General features: G+C 31.3%; 1 protein-coding gene across 2 annotated transcripts in view; it reads right to left on the bottom strand.

Moving 5' to 3' along the window:
• Window positions 1-20107, bottom strand: part of LOC143076041 (septin-2-like) — a 67159-nt gene that overhangs the window by 7135 nt on the left and 39917 nt on the right. The window contains exons 1-8 of one of the 2 annotated variants that reach the window (XM_076251663.1): window positions 17608-19343; window positions 6888-6981; window positions 4212-4298; window positions 2972-3095; window positions 2031-2165; window positions 1267-1384; window positions 986-1087; window positions 555-651 (exon numbers count right to left, since the gene is read on the bottom strand). In XM_076251663.1, the coding sequence (XP_076107778.1) occupies window positions 555-651; window positions 986-1087; window positions 1267-1384; window positions 2031-2165; window positions 2972-3095; window positions 4212-4298; window positions 6888-6981; window positions 17608-19194 (2344 nt within the window). In that variant the 5' untranslated portion in view covers window positions 19195-19343. Of the gene's footprint in view, window positions 1-554; window positions 652-985; window positions 1088-1266; window positions 1385-2030; window positions 2166-2971; window positions 3096-4211; window positions 4299-6887; window positions 6982-17607; window positions 19344-20107 lie in introns of those variants that run through there. The other variant, XM_076251664.1, reaches the window with a different exon arrangement.

The following is a 20107-nucleotide window of genomic DNA, read 5'->3' as shown; positions in this document are numbered from 1 at the left end:
CTATTTCCCTATTTTATTTATATTTGTTACAATCTCATGTAACACATGGATTATGTCCCATCTCATAATCTTTATGACTGAAATATGCAGTTATTTTATTTCATGAAAACTTTTTTTCTATGATTGCCTTTGATATTCAACATTTGCAAAAAATCCAATAAAATAAAACATCACCCATTCTTTATATTGCATATGACATGATTGTCTCCCTTGGCACAATTGTGAAGAAAAAAATTTTTTTTTTGTAGGTTCATGTACCACTTTTAAAGGATGGAGGATCAAAGGTAGTTTTGTGATTTCATGGTATTTAAAAATCCTACAAACAATGTTATCAGAATTTTTTATTTCACTGTAGTTCGGAAAATTTTGCTGTTTTTTTAATAAATTGTTTACAGACTGGCCTTCATGATTTTTTTTAACACTGGAAGTAAATCTTACTTTTAACTGATCTTTACTTATCCTGTGTTATTTAACTATGTATGCAACTGAAGTATTAATTTTATATGGTATTTTCTTTCCCATTCTGTCTTTAATACAGTACATGTATATTTTACCTTCAACAATCCCCCATGGATACATTCTTCCTCTTATTTTCTTCCCTCCTGCCTCTACAACTGTATTACTACCAATAACAGCAAATGGCACTGCTTCCTAAAATATTTCAGTAAATTGATCAGCTCTTTTGAATTTTCCTCTGAGTTCAGTATTTTTGAGATTATATTTTTTGATACCCCTCTTGTAACAGCGGGGCAAAACATTTTTTTATTATTCATTTATTGTACTGTTTATTCATTTGTGAATATTCATTTTGTACTTTGAACTTCATTAACAGAATAATTTACACATTTTATCACTAGGTTTCATTGACTGTGTTATGAAAAATCTTTGACTTGCAGTGCATTAAGTTTAAGTTTCAAATGTATAGTTATTTGGAAGAACAATATGTTTGTTGTTTTTTTATAAAATACATTTTATTCTAACAAACCTTAAGTGCTTTATCTTGTTCCTTGAACTCCTCATCTTCATCACTGTCACATTCTGGGAATGTATATATGTTGATATCATTCTCTTTAATATCGTCCAAAACCTGACAATCAAAAAAGAAATTTTATTCATTTTCAGTTTCAAAACTACTTATATATATAATGTAACATCTGTTCTCTTGGAAACTTTATGAATAAAAGGTGATTTAGGGTAAACAGCTAAGAGACAGCCAGGTAACAACAAAAATAACCCAGAGACATTTAAGACATGTGATATACTTACCTTAGTTTTTAACCTCTTGACTTCTTTAGGTGTGAGAACATCTGACTTGGCTATGAGAGGTACAATGTTGACTTTGTGATGTAGTTTTTTCATTACTAAAATATCTAATGGTTTTAACCTAGGAAAAAAAAGAAATCTATTTATAGACACTTTGTATAAGTAGAAAATACATTTTACATGTATAGCTTTTTGCATATAGAATTAGGTTCCTTAATTGCTTGAGGTCAATTAATGACTTTTAAATCCATTTTTTCAATGTATTGAAGACCCATTGGTGGCCTTCAGCTATTTTTTCTGCTTTTTGGTCAAGTTGTGGTCTTCTTGGCACATTCCCTGTTTCCATCCTCAATTATATTTTAAAAGAATTAGGTTCATATAGCTTTTAAACAAACTCATGTACAGTAAGCCTATATAACAAGGTCACCCTTAAGGCGAGAAAAAACTGACACTTTGTATTTTTCATTTTGTAATAAAACTAATACCATAAATATAAAAAAAAATTGCACTTGTTTATGACAGTTTTTCTGACAGCATAATCATAACATTATTAAAAACATGCATTTTTAAATCTACCTTTGTTACGTTTTGCAACAAGATTTTAAATTGCCTTTATTGCACTGGAATAGCCCAAAAATATACCACATTTGAGGCTACTGCGTGTATAAGAAATTAGTCAGCATTCATGTTCCTGAGTTACAAACAATATTACATCCAAGTTATCCTTGGTATTTTTCCTAACTGACCACTGGTCTTGTGTGACTTACCCATGACCATAAGGAGATATGAAGTATAAACAACAGTGTATTCGTGTATCATTGATATTTTTTCTGTTCAGCCCACTCTCTGCCTGGTAATATAACTGGAATTGTTGATCAACATACGAAACAACTCTCTTCCAACTGAAATGACAAGAAATATGATAACAATTTTTATTATTTTAATTGAAGTATTAAACATAGTTATTATGTCTACTATAAACAGTGTTAAAATGTCTGCTAACATATCTTCCATCATATGATATATAATAACATGAACAACATGACGGGTGCCACATGTGGAGCAGGATCTCCTTACCCTTCCAAAGTACTTGAGATCACCACCAGTTTTTATTGAGATTCATATTGCTTAGGGACGACATCAAAAGATCGATGTAGGATAAAAAACTTAAATCAAATAGTTTGGTGGTTTGGGGGGGGGGTCAACATTGCTGCAAGTTTTGTTAATCCCAAATCGATTTGACCTATATCCATATAGGTAAACCAATTTTTCCCAAATTAAGTTAAGAGGGGGGAGGGGGGTCAGTGAAAAACTATGTGAATTAAGTTTTTTATCCTACATTGAACTTTTAATGTTGTCCCTTAGTCTTTAGTTTTCTATTTTGTGTTTTGTGTACTATTGTTTGTCTTTTTCATTTAGAGCCATGGTGTAGTTGACATACGAGTTTGATTATCCCTCTTGTATCTTTTGCCCCTTATTGTTACATTATACATTTTGATTGAAAAATCTACTTCTTTACATGTTATTGCACAAAAGGAGTAAGATTGCAAATCTTTCAGAAAAGTTTGACCATGGTTGATGTACATGTTCTGTTTAGTAACTTTTTGACGATTAAATTAAAGATTATTTTTTGCTTTCCAACTTTTTATAAGTCTTTAATTTTTTTTCCAGAAACCTGATTTCTCCTCAATAGACAGTGGAAACTAACCTGTCTTCAGCGTTAACAGCATCATTATATCCAGGGGTATCTACAATGGTCAGTCGGACTTTGACACCTTTTTCTTCTATTTCTATTTGTTTCTTTACTGTAGTGAGAGTTCTTTCAACAAGATCTATAAAAAGGATAAATTCATGTTTAAGCTATAAATATCAATATTGCAGTATTTTAACATACCCGTAGCCAGGGGGATATGTTAAAATGCCCCCCCCCCTTTGAAAACAAATAAGCACTGTTAAAGTCAATGTTCTGTTCGAGTTGTGACTGTTAAAGTCGAGTTTGTGAGTCCAAATAACCCCCCTTGGAAATTCCTGGCTACGGGCCTGTTTAATATCTGCTTAAGTTATCCACTGAGATAAGCTTATCTCTGCTTGACAGGTTTAGAAAAAGAAACAGAAGATTGAAACACAGATGGATGAACTGACAGACATACAGACAGATGAACACACAAACTGGAAAACATAATGCTAATGTCTACCATCTTATAAAGAGCCCAAACAAATTTGATATTTTAATTTGTGAAACATTTTAGTCATGAATCCTCCCTTTTTATATTAAATATAACAGATTTGGTCAGAGTTCTAAGAAATATAACAATCTCATATTGTGATTAACTTATACAGGTATTTTGTAATAATTACATTATATATATGTTTCATTATAATACTTTATTCTGATTGGCTAACTGCATATCACAAGTTATTTCTTCCGCAATTGCATTACTCAATAAAACTTTTCATTCATGATAACATGTGGTCCAACAATAAAGTACACAGGTGAATCAAATAATTTTTTTATGAAATTGGTGTTTTTATGATCATAACTAAAAAATGTAATTATAAGTATTGAATGCTTCTTTTTGTAACTTCATAGGGTTGTAAAAGCGTTGACTGTGTGCACATTTTTAGAATGAAGCACTTCTGCGCTTCATACAAAATGTACTTCGGTCAACGTTTTTACACCCCAATGAAGTTACAAAAAGAAGCATTCAATTATTAAGTAAAAATACCTTAGATCACTGCAGAGGTAATTTGATTCTGTTTTCTAATATCATGTTTTGAAATCTTATATGAAACTGTAGTGCATAATCTCCAGTTATGGTTATTATAACAAAGGTCTGTGTTACACCTATGGAATGTTTAACTGTTGGTATTTTCCCAAGATGGATGCATTTATAATGTACAAGAAAGTATATACTTGACCAAAAAAGATAGTATACATAAGTTCCTACCAGCTGTGTCTGGGATTTCTCTGTCTTTATACAAGTCTGTAAGGAAAAGGCTGTTTATAAGAGTTGATTTTCCAAGACCAGAGTCTCCTGTAAAACAAAAGAACAAGTTAAAACATAAATCTGTGGATTAGACATAATTTATTACTAGCTTAATACTTCTAAATTTCTTTTTTTTGAACACATTGCTTAAACCATTAAATTTGGTAAAAATAACAGTTCCAAAATGAAAAAGGGCTCAAGTCTGTTCTATGATGAGTAAAAGTCTAATGCTAATGTCACTATCGTACTTGGACTTGCTGGTCATATTTTTAATTGGCTTACTGTCAAGGTAAAAGTCTGCTAGAAGACTACCTGTAGTTGCTAATTTCTGTGTCATTTTGGTCTCTATTGAAGAGTTGTCTCAGTGGCAATCATACCATTTCTTCTTTTTTTTTAGTCATTCCTACATTGACCTTAGCCTCATTGACCCATCATTCTGACAATGAGCAGACCAAGCTTTATATTTTAACTTGCACATGCTCTATGCTTAGTTGAGAAGCAGCAAATACCAATTTTAAAATCCGAATTTTGACCCAGCTAATGATTGATTGATTGTTGGTTGCTTTACGTCCAGTGGCAAGTATTTCATGCATATTCAGGACACCCAGCTAATGATCTTTCCTGCAAACTACAATACATGATACAGTATGTTGTAATATGAGAACACCAAGACAGTTCTGACATTTATGGCAGCTCCTAACCTATTGACAACACTTTTTATTGTCAGGTCTACTTCCCAAAACTGACATCAACATGGTTGTCCCCTTTACCCTTTCTTTAGGAGACTCGATAAAACTAAATAACTTGATAAAGCACATTAAGAATAATGTTCTTGTTCAGAGACCCCAGAAAATTAATTAGATGTTTACAAGTTTATTTTCATTTCGACATGTCTAGTTTTATAGAAAGCTGTCATGCAATTTCCACTATACTTGAAATTCTTTTAAAAACCTTCTGATCTCTCACAAAATTTTCTTTGGCTGTGACACAATAAAACATCTCAATTCTCTGATGTGATCATCTATCAGGAATTTCATTAAGAAAATGAGTCATAAATAAAAAAAATGTTGCAAATTCTGGAGCAGAATCTGCTAAATCACTATTATATTACAATGTTGTTTTTTTCTTTCTCAAATCTTAATGTATAGAAAATCTCATTACCATTACATAATATTAAATTAAGATTGTTGGATTTACCTACGTACACCTTATGAATGACAATTACAAGAAATTAATGTTAAATAATAAAAAATGATGTAAGTATTCATATCTGTATGATTTCCTGACAATGTTATTATATGAGACAGTACATGATCATTATTTATAGGTTATATATGGAAGTTTTATCAGAATCAATACAAAGTAGTTAAAATAGCTGTAAATTCATATACCAATATCATAAAGTCTTCATATGGAGATAATTCCCTTTCCCCCAGTTGCATGCCTGTTCCATAAAATAAGATCCAGTGTACTTCCCTTGAGATTTAGTGTAAGTGCTAAGTCAAAAATATTGAAGTAATTATCCAAATTAATCATATTGATGCTTTGTTTTTCCACTTTTGCAAGGGATGCAGGACATTTCATTTTGATACATGGCTGTGAAGCCTACAATAAATGCCACCTCTTTTAAGCAAAAACCCTGTCTTGTAAGACAATTCTCGTTTTGTACTGCTTTTTGCTTAGGTTCACCACAAGTCCACCCATGCTCTGTCCCCTTCCCTTCTCTCTCTCCTTTTCTCAATCTTTTATCTATTTTCTGCATTACATTTTCCAAATTACTTCTTTCTCCTTGAAATAGTCTTTCATTGGTTAGAGGTATAGGGGGAGGGTTGAGATCTCACAAACATGTTTAACCCCGCCGCATTTTTGCGCCTGTCCCAAGTCAGGAGCCTCTGGCCTTTGTTAGTCTTGTATTATTTTAATTTTAGTTTCTTGTGTACAATTTGGAAATTAGTATGGCATTCATTATCACTGGACTAGTATATATTTGTTTAGGGGCCAGCTGAAGGACGCCTCCAGGTGCGGGAATTTCTCGCTACATTGAAGACCTGTTTGTTGGTGACCCTCTGCTGTTGTTTTTTATTTGGGCGGGTTGTTGTCTCTTTGACACATTCCCCATTTCCATTCTCAATTTTATTTCACATTCAATAGCAAGATTTATTTGTTTGTTTGTTTGTTTGCTTTATTTCATGTATGTTCAATACAAGTACAAATAAACAAGCCAGTCAAGGTCGTTAAAAACTTCCATATATATAGGTCCTCACATTAATAAGGGTTGACAGATATAAAGGGCACAAATTTTAGACTGCCACTTGAAAATGATAGTTTATTTGATAGGGACAGAAATTTAGCCTTGCAGCAGACCTGGTAAAAACAAACCCTTTAAAGAGTTGTTTCAAGGGATCTTGATGTGCCGAGAGGTGGCATTCTTTCTGCAATATTGTCAAGGAATCATATTCAATGTCGCCTTTCGAATCAAATGTGGCTGCTTATTTGTACATCCTACACAACAAAGTAGACACCCAACTTTGAATGAGTTTATCTTCCAATCAAAAGAAACTAAATCTATATTTCTAAGTCACCCTTTGGAATGACAATAGCCTGTCTGTCCCTAATATATGATCAGTTTATACCTACCTAAAACCATCAAGCTAAAATCAAATCCTCGTCTAACAGCCTTTCTGTGAACCTGTTCTGGTAAGGATGCAAAACCTATGAATTCATCTTCTTCCTACAAATACAGAATAGAATTATTAATTTCACATTAAATTTTATAACCTTTTATTATATAGATATTAACTTTCAGATTAAAAAATCTCCAAGTGCTTTTTTGGAGATTTTTTTTCTTTCTTTTGATTTTTTGTACTTTTTCTACTGGTTACACAAAAGTAATAAAATTCAGGAATTTCCATTGTTAATATACAAATCATTCTGTTACATGTAATTTGCATTATCTTACATCATTGTCTCCAACCATTTACATAAATCTTTCTTTCTCTATGTTTTTAGCTTACAACAAATAATAATTACATTAAAGTATGTAAATAAATAAATTTAAGGTCTCTGTTATAAGCCTATATAATAATTGCATTTTTACTTTTTTGTTTTTCAAATTCATGCAGCCTCTTTTCTATGCAATGCTTGTTGGGATATTGCAATTATCAAATTTTCCTATTGATTGCCTCTGAGTGCAGCATAAATTGCCCAAAATCAATTAATTATTAGACATGTTTGATCAACAAGAACAATGCCAACTTTCAAATTACATATCTCCATTCCTAATTTGGTATTCATTGAAATGTATGGTCAAAACAGAGTGATCACTTAATTCTGCTTATATATACAAAATTGTTGGTATAAATCATTATTTCTATTTCTAATTTCATTTGATATTCATTAAAAACATGGTCAAAACTGACCACCTCTGCATATATATGCAAATTGTAGATCATATCTTATTTCCAATTCAAATTTGGTATTCATTAAATATTTGGTCAAACCTGACCACCTTTGCTTTACATAAAAAAAATCACAAGTATTCTAACACTTTTCTATTGAGACTATACTTTTTATCCATCAAACAACTTTTTACCATTCCTCACTTTACCATTGCTGAACTTCTTATCAAACAGGGCCTAAATATACTATATATGTTGTCTTGAACTTTCAACTTTTTTTAAAATAAGTAAATCTTCATCTATCAAAGTCTTAGGATCATAGAAGTTCGATTGTGCAAACAGCAATTCAGTTTTTAAAAGCTACCTCCATTTCTAAGTTTTCAATTGCCATTTATTGATGAAGTGGTCAAGGCATTTCCATACAAATTAAAGGTCTTTTGTACTTGTTTGGCTTTATAAATATTTTGATATGAGCGTCACTGATGAGTCTTATGAAGACGAAACACGCGTCTGGCGTACTAAATAATAATCCTGGTACCTTTGATAACTATTTATATCTAAAATAAGAAGATTGTATGAAGAACAATGAGACAACTTTCCTTTAAAGAACAAATGACATAGGAGTCCCCTTTTCAACTCCCAGTTTCTCAGGCCACTTTCTGAACATCATTATGACTAAGATATATTGTCTTTTACCCATCCGGTATCTACTTGACCATCCTAATAACCTACTTATATAACAGGATGCCATATTTGCTATATTTCCTTATATATATATCCAATCTTTAGCTGTACAGACTGAACCCTAATAATTTCACTTAATCTACTTTCTGTGAATATCAAACATTCCAAGAAGTGTATTTTTTTCTTAAAAATAATGTAAAAATATATTAAAAAAAAAATATACTTATTCAAAATACATGTATGTCCAAATTTTCATTTTTCATTCATTGATAAAGTGGACAAACCTTAAACCTACCATGCATATCTAATAACAAAGTAAAAATTCATGAATAAACTAAATTAAAGGTCTCTGTCCTGATTTTCACCCGTTTCTGAAGCCTCTTTCTAGACAGCCTACTGAGATATATTATTTACTTCCCATCAGGTATCTACTTAACAGTACCTTAACTACTTATTAGTATATTTAGTATCCTTCCCCTAACTACTTATTTAACACTTTATATACAGTGTATATTATATAGATATCTCAGTAATGGACATACTTTAAATATTTTGTGACCATTTAAATTGTCCAGAGTGATGTTGAAATATAATAATCTTTGTCTAGCTTTAGAAAAGTGGAAAATAAAATTCTGATTTCCTTCTTAATTTTTCTGATGTGTGTGTTAATATACAAAGAACTTTTATAATACATTTTGTATGTTAAGTTTGCCAAGAATAGTGAGACAGGAAAACAAAAAAGTGCCTCATCTTTCAGCAAACACAATAAAATCTTTGTATAATGCACCCTCACTTTTGTACATGTACCTGATGATTGGAGTTTGAAACGACCTGACTGGCTATACAGTCCTCACACGTCCCAACTGGCTTGCACCTTTTTGGGCATTTAATTAGTTAATTTTACCATAAGATAATTGTATAATTTGAGTGCTTTTGTACCTTCATTTATCACAACATTTTTAAATCATAGTGGACCCTATCAGAATGTTATGCATTCTGGATAATATGATGTTCTTTTCATTTGGGTTTCTAAGTACAGTCCTTTAAATTCTGAAACATCAAATTCCCAATACCATTTAATGATGTACATGTATGTTTATAGGGGGAACTAACAGACCCTTATTTTACAATAAAATCAATTTCTTGTGAAAAATATTGTTGGACATAGGATCTTTATATCATGGAAGTGATAGCTAAGACAATTACAAATGCTAGTGAGTTTGCCACAAAAAATACCCTACGGCCTGACAATTAGGATCTTTATATCATGGAAGTGATAGCTAAGACAATTACAAATGCTAGTGAGTTTACCACAAAAAATACCCTATGGCCTGACAATTAAATGTGGTCCCAACGTTAATGACGGTCAGTATATACAGCTTTTATTATCATGTAATGGACTGTCCATTAAGACATGGGACATAGAACTAATTGTGATGGGGACATACTTTAGCTAGTTTTATGTTGTAACGGACAACAATTAATACACGAAATACCAACACATTTACGACAGATGAAGTGTATGTAACATAATTTACATGTCGCCATGATGTAATTCATGACATCTAACAATGTAACTGGTTTCCTGTCAAAGGCCCAGAATTCAACACAAACTCAGCATGTTTTACTCTCTGATTTGTTTTTTACCAGCTTTACAGCACTGATAATGAAAATTTATTAGGATACAGCAAACAATATTTGGTGTTTGTAGTATGCTTGAAAGCTGCCACAAGTTTATCTAAAATAAATTCAAAGTCATTTTAATTTTTCTTTTAGTTAACACTTACACAGATCTAAGCAGACCTGGGTAATTATTTTTAGTACTATTAATAAGTATGCTAACTGAATGGGGACCCTTTATACATCTGATTTGTTACAAGTTTGTAACTGGCTTTCAATGGTTAATGCAATAATTAATAACGAAAAGTATTTGACTTTAAAATTTGAAGGATTCGACAGTTGTAATTCAAGAGTTAATAATTAATGACCCTTGCTTACTGTATTAACTGGAATTACTAGCATCGTGATGTAGGTGAATTATAAGCTCACTAGATCACACCTAATTGAAAATTAACAAAAGTTTCCCTGACAGCTCTCTTAGCTTAACCAATATTTTCGTCTAGTTTAAAACATTAAAACTCTGCCAAAATTGTTGAAACACAATATCCATATACAAATGAACAATTTTTTAAAAAGAAAAAAAAGTAAAGTGATTATATACAACTGTACGAAAAGACAAGGTCTAAAAATCTTTCTATAACAAACAATTTTTTTTAAATATCCTTATTCCCTTAATTTTTGTTTATTCAAGAGCATGCCATAACTGATGTAATTATCAACATTATCATGTCTTCATCAACCCCTTAATCAACATTATGTTAAAATCTGATAATTCAATATTAATCAGGATTTCAAATTTTACAACTATCATTTAAAATCTTGACATACTTCCTTTGTTATTATATAACAAAATCTGACAGGAGATGTGTATAGTACATTATCAACTATTAAGTTTTTTATACCCCGAGGAATTTGTCCTTTTGTGGTGAGTGTGTTATGTTTGAGGATATTTGTAATAATTTAATCACCTTTTATGTAAATATTATCATTGATTGCAATCTGAAATGTTTATTTACACAATGTAAATGCAACTTTTTTTATTGAAAACTTTTGGAATATGCAATTTATGGGGGAGAGCAAGACCAGAGTGTTAAAAAGACAGAAAAAAATAGATAGTGTGGAAAACATTACAAAATAAAGCATGATTTATGAAATTAGCACTCTTATGTCTCCTTCTTCATAAGTGTGAAGTGCATTATTACAGTGACGTCCATTATCACTGTACTACTATACATATTTTTTAAGAGGCCAGCTGAAGGACGCCTACGGGTGCGGAAGTTTCTCGCTACATTGAAGACCCATTTGTGGCCTTCTGCTGTTGTCTGCTCTATGGTTGCGTTGTTGTCACTTTGACACATTCCCCATTTCCTTTTTCAATTTTATACTTAGATAATAAAATTATAGAATGATTTCAGGAATTTCCATGCATGATCGAGGATAAAAGCAGTTATCAGCTTTCATGATCAATTTTTTTTTTATTTGAAAAATTTCTTATAGCCAATTTATCATGATAAAAATCCTTGATAAACTTTTAGTATACATGTAATATCATATGGTCACTTTAGAACAAGCAAACATATTGATAAAAAAAATTAAAGAGACCATCAACTGCAGCAGCAGCAATTTTTTGGTGAACTGCAGTATAATTATATTATAATGCTTAGCAAAAAAAAAGATAAAAAGCAAAATAACATGCAGTGCTTTAATTGCTTTTATTGCTGTTGAATCTTCATCTGAATGTCACCATGAGGCCTTTAATGGAGCAAACAAACTCATTACATCGATCACTGCAAGTTTAAGCATTTTTTTAGCAGAATTCATTTCTAAAGACTTTAGAATACATAATTAAAAATATATTAGATTATACATCATAACAAATCTGATTATTAAAAATTGGTATAACTAAACAAATTGGTCAAAGTAGTTACATTATCCTACCCTTGTGAAAATGGTGCAGGATATCACAAGATTTCCCCAGGATATCTCAGGATAATCTTGAGAAAAATCACAGTGCAATCTTTGAGATATACTGATCCTGAGATAGGGTTAAACATGGGACGGTATTGGAACAAGGATATTCCAGGGAAGCTAACTTGAGGGTACCCAAATTGCACCTGTATTTGGACAGTTTTTAACCTACGTTTATTTATGCTTCGTACAAAAGTTTTTATTCTGTGTTTATTTTGAAGATGTTTCATTATTTACTATATTGTTTTACCAATTTAATTTTGCATCCATATGGAATCATAGAAAAATTGGTCTGAACTGACCTCCAAACCATCAATGATTCTGTAATGATGAGTACCCAAATTGCAGCTGTCCATGCCTAAATTCGCATCGTCGAAAGTCAAATAACACAGCTATTATTTAATTTCTTCAAATATATTGAACAATTGGATATAAGTATACATGCTTACTCTTCATTTTTTAAGAAATGGATAGCGACGTTTCCATACATATTGCTTTTTCAGTAAACACTTCATCTGTTGATAAATACTGTGAACGTTTTGTATATATATAAATATATTTACCTATGTTGAAAGGCGTTCAAAGAATCAAATCATAAAAATACATATTATTTAGTCTCTAGGAAGATTTCCGCTGCTACTTTTGCTAAATAGGTGCAATTTGGGTACTCGTGCAATTTGGGTACCGTAATGTTATAGTCAAATTTATAATCCCCATTTGTTTAGAAAATATCTATGTTGTAACTTGTAAGTTAAAACAGCTATTTCAACAGATGCTACCACAACAAAAAATAATGACTACATCTTTTAACAATTTACCTTTTATGGCCTAGATTTGTATTGATACACTATATCAGTGCAAAAAGGCAATATTGTGACAATACTACATGTATTAAAATAAAGAGACTAACACATAAACTTTTGAAAGCAAGATGTTGCAAGGTCATTCTTAAAACAATTTCCAGGATATAATCAAAACTTTAAATTGATTGAAGGATAAATATTATTGATAATACACATTACACATTTAAAACATAAGCTCTTATATCATGAGTCACTCGATATATATAAGAAGATGTGGTATGAGTGTCAATGAGACAACTCTCCATCCAAGTCACACTAAACCATTATAGGTCAAAGTATGGTCTTCAACAGGGATCTTTGGCTCACTACGAACTGCAAGCTATCAAGAGCCCCATATATTACTAGTGTAAATCCGTTCAAGCAAGAAATAAAGGTCGTAGCGAATAAAGCATTATTCAATAACTCCATATTAATTGTAGCTGAACATAAATTTAAGAAAAGAAGAATACAATGCCTCAAATGTTACTGAGCTATTTATGTTGCAACGAAAAAAATAGTTTTATAGTTGTCGAAAGTCAGTGACATAATGGTTGGTTTTGGGGCAAACAACATGAACACAATAATGTAAACAAATGTTGCTGAGAATTGAATAATATAGTTAGTACCTAAAGGTATATTGTACTAGTAGTATAGTTGTACAAAATCTGTTGAAAACTACAATGAAAAAGGTTACCAAATGACCTGTTACATCATTTACAATCCATTATTCTTGACACCCATTTTTTTCAAGCCAATAGAGCATGAACTGTTCATCATTGTAAATCATGTTCTACAAATGTTATTGGTTTAGGTCTATTTTCTTAAGGTGGTACCTAACACTATACAGGGAGATAACTCTGTAATATCAGCTAAACGTTTTATTCACGTTGTGTTGTTAAGGGAATATTAAAGCTTCTCATTGATCAAAACTAGTCTTCGTCAAACTGCTATGTAACCAGTGTAATTTTTCTGATAAAATGGTTGGTTCAAATTTTTTGAAATTTTTATATTTTTGTCAAAGGGTTAAAGTAAATACTTTGTCAAAATTTTATGAAAATTAAATGAGCCAAATTTAATTTTAGTCAAGGTGTTGGGTACCACCTTCAAAAGGCAATGATGAAATGTTAATTATTGCATACATATGTTACCAAAATATAGAGTTTACACAACACTTTATCAAACTGAGTGAAAAGAGGGATGAAATGTTGTCAACATATATTTGTTCCGCCTAAGAAAAGTTCCACTGGAAACTATTTAATAAACAATATCATAACATATTTGTTCCTCTTGGAACAGGTATATTATACCATCTTTTCCAGAATATTGTTTTCTATTCAGAACTTATATCATGAAGGAAGTTCTATTTATTGACAGTGCTATAATTTCCTTACCTTATTTCAATACATGTACATGTATTATGTATCTTTGACCAATTTTGCCATAAGAAACATTTTTTGGTAAGTTATGTCATAGCTATCATGACTTATTATTTGCAAGTTTATAACTTACCAACTATGTAAATTTGATGAAAGCCAAATGTAGAATTACAGACTTACCAAAAAGCGCTGCGATAAAGAATGAATTCCCATTTCAATATAAAACCTTTTTAGTGGTTATTCATCCCCCATGTTGACCATCTAAAGAAGTGATGTGTTTTCCCAGAATGACCCCTAGGGACACCCATAATTACCTAATGATGACAGATTAATGGTGAAAAACACATTGCAGATCACTAGTCACAAAACTCATATAAAGCTAGCTATATATTTCAAAAAGCCTTTAGGCGATAAAAATGTTAAAATATATGTTTTAAAGCTAAAAGGAATTTTAAGAATTTCTTAAAAACTAAAAATTTGAGTTAGATTTTGAAGTAATACACAAAAAGCAGTAAATATTCTGCATAAAAGGATTATCCTCCCTAAGGAATGTGCAGGGGCAAACACTTAAGCGAGCTATAAAATGGTATTTATAAACATGTGAGTTGCTTAGAAACCAAAGGAGGTTTAGTAAATCAAGAAAACAAAAAAAGACGTGTTTAACAGCAACGTCTGTGGTGTTGACTCAATATGAGTAAATAAAATATTTTGTTTGTAAGGGATCCTTATAATTAATTCCCCATCTTTATTCTTAAAATGTTTTTACAAACAGTCAAAAAAGAATACACTGTACCATTTGCTATATGCAAATGACAATAATTCAAATAGAAATGCAGTTGATTTAAACTTAAAGTCAAAGATCAACTGACAACACCATAGCAAAAAATAAAAAATAAATGAAATGACAAAAATTCACATATGGAACCTTAAATTAACATTGAGCAACAGAAACCCCTACAACAACTGGGTTGAAATCAGTTTCTCTGGAAGGTTAAGCAGATTCTGCTCCACATATGGCACCAGTCATGTTGCTCAGTACAATTTCTGTGAAAATTCAGTGTTTTCGTAACTAATGGAAATGAATAAATATGGTATGTCTGACTTTGATACCATAAAAGTTGGCTGTCAAACTTGTTTCTCCCATTAATGTGACAACTAAAGACAACTTTGTGGTTGTGTGTTAACTATATGTCAATCCCTGCTAATCTATGGTGTCAATTACATATTTTTTGGCAAATGACTCAATTATTATAGTCATTAATTTTATCTGTTAAATTTATTGGGAATTATAGTCTTTAAAAGAATACTATAATTGACAAGATACATTAGTTCCTACTAAATAATGTACGAACTAGATTCATTATTATTTGTTGGATACCAATTTTTATGGATTTCGTTGGAACAAGGGAACCACAAAATTAAATATTAAATGAATTGCAAATTTTCTAAAGGAATGTATGCAGACTTTGTCAAAACCACGAAATTAAATATTAAATGAATTGCAAATTTTCTAAAGGAATGTATGCAGACTTTGTCAAAACCACGAAATTAAATATTAAATGAATTGCAAATTTTCTAAAGGAATGTATGCAGACTTTGTCAAAACCACGAAATTAAATATCCATGAATATGCAAGTTTTCCTCAAACCACGAAAATTTGTACCCACGAAAATAAATGAATCCACATGTACAGTAATTAACAATCAGCTATAATATCTGTTCCTTCTAGTGATCACATACTGAATGAAACACCACAAAAACAAATGTTTTGCAAATAAATGCGTGAGAGGTAAAGAAGAATGTAGAGAAAGGATAAACACACAAGAAGAGAACTGAGAAGGGAGAGTGGCAGAATATATAGAAAAAGGAAAAGGTGACCTTCAGAACCCACAGTGTTAACAACTCGCCTAAAAGAAAATTCTAAAGACATGTTTTGAGAACAGGCGGTGCCACGGTCGACAAAGACCTGACATATGGAATTGATGGCCATCATGTAAATTGATTCTTAGTGAAATCTTCTAAGACTTTATAATCTAGTCATCATTGATCATAGAAGGGAACAAAAGAAGAATATTGTCAATAAACTAATAACTTTTCCTAATTCAATCTTTATATTCTATCTCTATTGTACCCTAACTACACATTACCAGATCCCCATACAACTGATAATCATTCAAATCCCAACATTATAGGTATGGAATAAAGAAGGAGTCTGAAATGTGCCACTGAGACAGCAATTGAACAATACAAAACACAAGATAAGAGAGTCCAACTAAGAGGGGGTTGATAACTTTGATCTTTAAACATGTAATAAAATTGAGAATGTAAATGGGGAATGTGTCAAAGAGACAACAACCTGACCAAAGAGCAGACAAAAGCTGAAGGCCACTAATGGGTCTTGCATATTGTCATTTATGAATTAGTTTGAATAGCTTCAGTAAGAATAAAGTTAAATGATGATAATCTTCCACCCCCCTTTTTTATTTCATGTATCTGATTATGATGATCAGATTCATCTTTTACTTGATGCAAACAATATTTTCAAAGTCATGAAATCCATGTAGATTACTATCAGTACAAAATTTGGTAACGAAAATGCCATTGTACCGTAACCTAATTCATCTAAAAGATGTCACCAATCCATCAAAATCCTTGTCAAGTGTTTTGATCGTGACAGATGTTTTAATTATTGTTTAGAATCAACATCATAAAGATCTAGGCTACGATCAAAACAAAACTGTATAATTCATCTTTTCAAAACTCAAACCACATCTTTAAATAGATGTCAGTACTGGCCAATTTGAATAGTCCATTTTAGACAAATTGTTTTAAAATTTAAGATATCTAAAATAATCATTTGTTTGTTAAAAAAGTGGATGACTTTGCATTTCAATGTTGTGTTTGTTGTTTAAAATCAAATAATAGTTTATCATCAAACACTGTGTATTTACCTCTTATTTCTTACAGACCTGCTAATAAAAATGCTAATTTATGGTAAGAAACACTTTAAAATGCATCCAAGTAATTTATTAAATAGATGAAAAGGTCCCAACCAACATGACATAATTATTATGCCTGCACTTTTAGTTACCTTAGGTATTAGCTCTGCAAAATTAAAATAAAACCAAATTTGTCCAATGTAGTACATGGATGCCACACTCATACTTTTATTTTCTATGTTCAGTGATCTGTGGAATTGGGGTCAAAACTCTAATTTGGTATTAAAGTGAAAAAGATCATATTATAGGGAATATGTGTACAAAGTGTCAATTTGATTAGACTTTTACTTATCAAAAACTGCCTTGACCAAAAACTTTAACCTGAAGTGGGATAGACAGACGGACCAAAAACTGGACAAAGAAACTGAAAAACATAATGCCTCTATGTTGGGCATAAAATGTGGCCAACGACCTATCAACAACAGAGCACCATGATGTATTGATACAATGGAAAGTATATTACAAATTACCAATGATTTCTGTCCGTAATATCTTCTCTTGCTGGGTCTACGTCTGGCTGGTCTTGTCGGTGATGTCAAAATTGTATCAATTGGAGACAAGGGCTCCTTCTTCTTTGAGTGAACTTTGTCATTGAAGTTCAAGGTCATTTTATCCTTTTGACCTTGTGTTGATAAATCCTTAGAGGTAATCTTTGGTATAATGTGTTCCTCAGTTGCAATGATTTTGCTAGCATCACTTACAGTCAAAACACTATCTAATATTGAATCTGAGGTTGGAATTATTTGGCTTTTTGGTCTGACAACTTTTTCTTTTTCCTCGAATTTAAAGCTTTGATCCTCATCAAGATATAAACTTTGAACTTTGTTTCTTAATTTATCTGACCTTGACATTAAGGAGATATTTGACCTAACATTTGAATTTCCGTTGTTCTTATTTTCATTTTCATTTTCAATCATCTGAGCCCTTGTTCTTGGAGAAAACACAAAACCTGATTCAAAGTCTTTAGACATCATTTTTAAAGCATTTAAAGGTGATGACCTTGTTGGAGGTAGTTCTTCCTTTACAACTGGAGTTATCTGCTCTTTATCCCCAGTTACCTTACCTTCTTGAAATGAAACATCCTCCCTTTTATTTTCTAGAACTGATTCATCATTTGAAAAAGATAACTCTGCATTGACTCGAGATTGTGAAGTACATGTATGTGATTCTAAACTCGAAAAATTCACATCTTGTTTAGGAGAAACATATTTTGAAAGGTTTATCTCCCTTTTGGGATGCAAAGAGACAGCCTTTTCTTTAGAACAAACAGGAACAACTCCATAGAATATTGGTTTATCAGGCATATTTTTAGACACATCAATATTATTTCCACTTTGTTTGTTTGACGAATTGTCATCTTTGTTTTCTTTGTTGTTCGTAAACCCACTTTCTGTTCCATTGGAGGTTTTTGAATGACATTCATCATTATTTTCTGTAATTCTATATCCAGTTTCCTTGGAAACACTATTTACCATAGTGATATCACATTCTCTGTGTTTTTCTAATGACAAAAGATCCCTTGCACAATTCAAATTGTCTTGATTTGTTGAAACTGACAAGCCTATCTGATTTATTTCCTTTTCTGTCGTATTGACCTCAACATTATTGTTCTGAACCTCAGAGGGTATATCCCTGTCATCAGTGTTTGGTTTTTCTTCAATATTTGAATTAACATCCCTGGGCACATTAGAATTCAATACTCCTTCGGAAGAAGAAGACACACGTCCCAATAATGGATATCTAAGATCTGCTGTTTGTGAGCGCCATCTAGTTTTAGGATCAATTGCCGATGGTACACACACTGACATTGGTCTAGTTGGCGTGCTAACCTTTGAATTTCTGAAAATCACTTGATCACTATCATCTTTTGTCTCTGTCATAGCACTGTAGGAGTTATTTCCCCTTTTTTCTGACATCACCACAGGAATTGATAGCCTTTTCCCTAAGGAACGGTCCGAAATTTTAGGCAGCGCTACTTTCCTATCCGAACTTGTTGTTCGTGTAATGGAGAGGAATTTTAATGGTGTTTTAAATCCAGATCTTTTCTGTTCTTCCATTATGATTAATTACTATTGTCAAACTTGTTAAATTTTTTTAAGTAATTAAAATATGTTAAAAGTCATATGAATAAATGATTTCCTTTTACTTTTTCGCATGAAAAGGATTATATAAAAACGAAAAGTTTATAAATAAACACTCATAAAAGTAAATATTTTCCTTTACCTACCAAACGTGGATTTGTAACAAGTCATACATCTTATTTTTGTGAAGACATATTCATGTCACACGACAGATCAAAAAGTTGTTTACGACACATCAAGTTCTCCTTAGGTCAAATTCTCCATAGATGTCACATCCAAGTATTTTTTTTTAAATATATCAAAATCAAATCTTATCCATTAAGTAAAATATTATCGGTTCTTGATTTTTCTTTTTATCCATAAAATCACTTTCTCTAGATCTTATCCAAAGTTTTTCGCCTTTGTTATTCATGCATCCAGTTTTAGATTTAATTTTCATGTGAATCTTAGATCAACTGATACCTTAGATAATGAAATTGTTGTTAAATTTCATCTCATCCTATTATACTCACGCAAAGAGCATTACATTACGACTCCAGTTTCAATATATATATCTTAAACAACTTCCCTGATCAACACTTTTAAAAAAGTATATAATTTTTTCTGCAATACTAATTTCTAATCTGGAAAAATTCAATTTTCAAATCCTACACATCAAAGATATTTGATACACCTAATCTCCATACGACAAATGATCAAACTCCAATAAAAATCACAGATGTCTGTCCTCAAATTATTTTTTTAAATTCATAAATTCATCCAAAAAATATATTCTCTTCAAAACAAGTTTTTTTTCACATCTTAAGATTGTCCCCAGCAGGAATCAAATAAGTATTTTTTTTACAAACATTGTCAATATATCTTAACAGGTAGGTAACAGGTAAAAAGA

Source organism: Mytilus galloprovincialis, chromosome 5 (assembly GCF_965363235.1).
Source record: "Mytilus galloprovincialis chromosome 5, xbMytGall1.hap1.1, whole genome shotgun sequence".
NCBI lineage: Eukaryota > Metazoa > Mollusca > Bivalvia > Mytilida > Mytilidae > Mytilus > Mytilus galloprovincialis.
The sequence above is the reverse complement of the archived record's forward strand: the minus strand, read 5'-3'. Positions and strand labels throughout refer to the sequence as shown.